This window comes from Lotus japonicus, chromosome 3, assembly GCF_012489685.1.
Source record: "Lotus japonicus ecotype B-129 chromosome 3, LjGifu_v1.2".
In the NCBI taxonomy this organism is placed as follows: Eukaryota; Viridiplantae; Streptophyta; class Magnoliopsida; order Fabales; family Fabaceae; genus Lotus; species Lotus japonicus.
In genome coordinates, this window is record NC_080043.1 from 49,727,280 (window position 1) to 49,730,901 (window position 3,622).

At 49.5% G+C, this 3,622-nt stretch overlaps 1 protein-coding gene across 1 annotated transcript; it reads left to right on the plus strand.

The window, feature by feature from the left end:
* Nucleotides 1-745: 745 nt before the first annotated feature.
* Nucleotides 746-1,324, plus strand: LOC130744271 (uncharacterized). The gene has a single exon (XM_057596461.1). The coding sequence runs from the start codon at nucleotides 746-748 to the stop codon at nucleotides 1,322-1,324; it is 579 nt and encodes a 192-aa protein (XP_057452444.1).
* Nucleotides 1,325-3,622: the final 2,298 nt, after the last annotated feature.

Sequence of the window (3,622 nt, forward strand, 5' to 3'; positions counted from 1 at the left end):
CGGGTGGACTGGAGTAGCTTGAGTGATTTATCAAGTGAACCAGGATAAAATCCTTGTGTGCTTTTCTATCTCTTATCTTTGGCACTTAAGTTCTCGAAAGATTTGTCAAAATCTTTAAGGTGGAAGTTTTATACTGAAAACGTTATTCAAACCCCCCTTTCTACCGTTTTTCATACCTTCAGGAGCCATTGTACCCTAAGAGGGAAAATTTCGAGCGCCGCAAACTGTAGCATCAGCTTGACTCTCGCCGGCGAGAGGAGTCAGGGAAGAGTCTAAATGCACATTTGACGGAGCTACTTCGTGAGGTCAAGGCAACCCACGCAGTTCAGCAAAGCGAGAAAGAGACCGACCCGCCTCGAGCGATGTTGGATAAAATGAAGTGGTGCGAGTATCACCGCTCAGCAGGCCATGACACTGGGGATTGCTTTACACTGAAAAACGAAATTGAGAGACTCATTCTGGCGGGGCGATCGCAGATGAATGACCGCGGCGATCGGTGGAATGGAGAACGACAGTAGGGAAATCGGTACAAAGGGGGCCCCGCCAGCAGGAAGACCGCAGGCGGGACGACCGCCGTCGTACGCCAACCGCTGACAAAAAGGAAACACTGGCAACAAGGAAGAAGGGGGCGGAAGAAACCTTTAATAAGGATCTTGAGCCGCCAGTTGGGACAATAAACACAATCGCGGGTGGCTTTGGTGGAGGCGGTGACACGGCCTCGGCGAGGCGAAGGCACGTGAGAGCAATGACATCAGTGCAACAGTATGAGACCCCATTTGGTTTCCAGCATCCAGATATTGTGATATCATCAACGGATTTCGAGGGGATCAAGACGCACAAGGATGATCTTGTGGTTGTAATGATAAGGATCAATAGTTTCAATGTGCGGCGAGTTCTTTTGCACCAGGGAAGCTCTGCCGACTTTATCTACAGCGATGCGTTTGATCAGTTAGGACTGACAGACAAAGATTTGATGCCCTACACAGGAACGTTGGTTGGCTTCTCGGGCGAGCAAGTCTGGGTACGCGGATATATAGATTTGGACACAATTTTTGGTGTCGACGAGAACGCCAAGCTTCTCCGCGTAAGGTATCTTGTGTTGCAGGTTGTGGCATCATACAACGTCATCATTGGAAGGAACACGCTCAATCGCCTCTGCGCGGTAATTTCGACGGCTCACCTGGCGGTGAAATATATGCTGATGTGCGGAAGAGTGGGAAAGATTGTGGTTGATCAGAGGAGGGCGAGAAAGTGTTATAACAATTGTCTCAGTCTGAATGGAAAAAAGGGAGCTGGCGAGGGACACAGGTGTCATGAGGTTTAGGTCATTCAAGCTAATCAAGACAGACAGGGGAGATTGAAGCAGATGATTGACATGAAGATAGCAATGTCAAAGAGCAGCCAAGGACAGGTTAGGATAGATGGCAGGACGGGCAAGGATGGACAGTTCACGGACGCTCATGCACAGGAGCGTTGGGCAGGTGTGATCTCAGATTTAGAGACGTATAAATTCAGCAGAGGGGTGCTGGCGATCGAACCCAGGCTCACGGTCAGTCAAGAAAGGCTCCTGGAGAAGCTAGTAGAGGACAATTTTGACCTCTTTAGCTTGAGTTCAAAAGACCCATCGCTTTGGGGACTGCCTATGTTTAGGAAGCTGAATATCTCGAATACAGGGCGAGATGAACAAAAGAGAAAAGGAGTGATAATTCAAGGAATGGATCAGCAAATCGTCCAGCAAGGCAGCGACGAAAAAAGCAGAAACAGGGCGCGCGAACGGTCTAAAGACAAGTAGAAGGCGAGGAGAGGGAGCCTAGTGAGTCGCCGCCCAGATAAAGGAAAAAGAGAGGCAAGATATTGGAAGCCGGTGGGTTCGGTAGCTTTCAAGCCGGGGACATCCAAGCGCGACAAGCAGAAAGGCAAGTTAGGAGAAGTCCCTCATTACCATGAGGCGGGCGGGGAAAGAAACCAACCCCGCAGTAACAATGAGTGGGTGGCGAGCAAGTCGGGCTCGAAAGATGAGGTGATGGGAGTGATACTTTGACCTGAGGGGCTGGAAGCATAAGCAAGTAGGAAGCAGGAGCGAGGACGCAACAAAGGGACCAAAAAATTAGGATCAAATATAAAGATGCACTCTTTTTCTCCGTCACGGGAGATTTTTAACAAGGCATCCCTCGATGTAAAATCTTTTACAAATCAAATACAAAAGGATATTCTCAAGCAATACTTCTAGCTCGACTATAATACGACGGTTTCCCGGTGGGAAAAATTCCCTGAAGGTGGCGATCCCAACACAACCTTGATGTATGGGAATGCCTCCGGAAATGTCCGGCGCGAACCGCTGCTACCCAGATAGCAACTCAACTAACATGTCATGTTCGCCCGGTGGGAAAAATTATCTGAAGGTGGCAATCCCAACACGACCTTGATGTCTGGGGATTGCTCCTGAAAGTTCGGCGCGAATCGCTGGCCTCTCGTTGGCGATGTGTGCGGATAAGCTACTTATCCCAAAAGTCTCCCCGAAATATGGGCAAACGAGACATCCCCGAAATATGGGCGAGAATAAAAACTAATCATAAGTCTGGGTAAACCTATATGGCTATTGGGTCCCTAGCAACTGTAAGTCCTCGCCGGGACGAAACCGACAAGGCCACACATGCTCTTACAAGAAATATTGGTGTGAAGAAAGCCTCAGTCCAAGACTGAGCAAAAGTCCTAGTTTCCACTGGCACACATTCAAAATCGCTACACGAGCACGAAATACAAAGCTTAAAGGCACAAGGGCGAAGACGAGGAGAAAAATGGACAAACGAAATCGCGACAAACTTTCATTAAATAACACGGAGAAATGTTCATTACAAAAAGGTAAGGGAAAATCAATACAAAATACTCAAACTACATTAACGTTTTCTGCTTCCGTTGCGTTTTCAGCAGCCGCAAAATACTCAGCATTGAAGCCTGAGGGGTCATCAGGGCCGACCAATCCGTGGGAGGTAACCCTCTTGAAGGCTCCCATTCCGCCGAGGTTGATTCCTTCGTAAAGATACTGGACTTGGGCTTTGGCAAGGAAGAAACCACGGCCACGCTCTTCCACAGCCTCAGCAGCAGCCCCGACCACTAACCTTGCCCGGAGAGTTTTGATCTCGGAGTCAGGACGGGTTTCCGCATCCACAACAGCTTTGGCCTTTGTTTCTAGTTAAGACATCACCTCGGCGAGAGACTCGTTCGTCGACCCTAACTCACTACGCAAGAAGCGATTTCCCTGTCTTTAACAATACCAGATGCCCTGCCCGCGACAATTGACTCGATCCTCGCCTTTAACTCTTGTTGCAGACCGTCCCGCTCGTCCTCCAGTTCCCGCATTCTCTCTTTACAAGTGGACAAGTCAGCCTCGCGACTACTCATCTCGATACCCAAATTGTCCAGTTTAATCATTTGGGCCGCTACCTGAGTCAGCAACTTGTCACGCTCGCCATGCGCTTCGAGCGTAGCAAGGCGGTAACCCTCAGCCTTCTGGCGGAGCTCTTCAACTTCAGCGGCTGTGGCTGAATCCTGGGATAACTTGGCGAAGAGACACCCCGTGCGCAAAAGGCTCGAGATGGCTTCTTGCACCACACCATCAAGG

What these genes read in the sequence shown, in the direction of transcription:
- LOC130744271 (XM_057596461.1), top strand. Translation starts at nt 746, where the DNA reads ATGACATCAGTGCAACAGTATGAGACCCCATTTGGTTTCCAGCATCCA.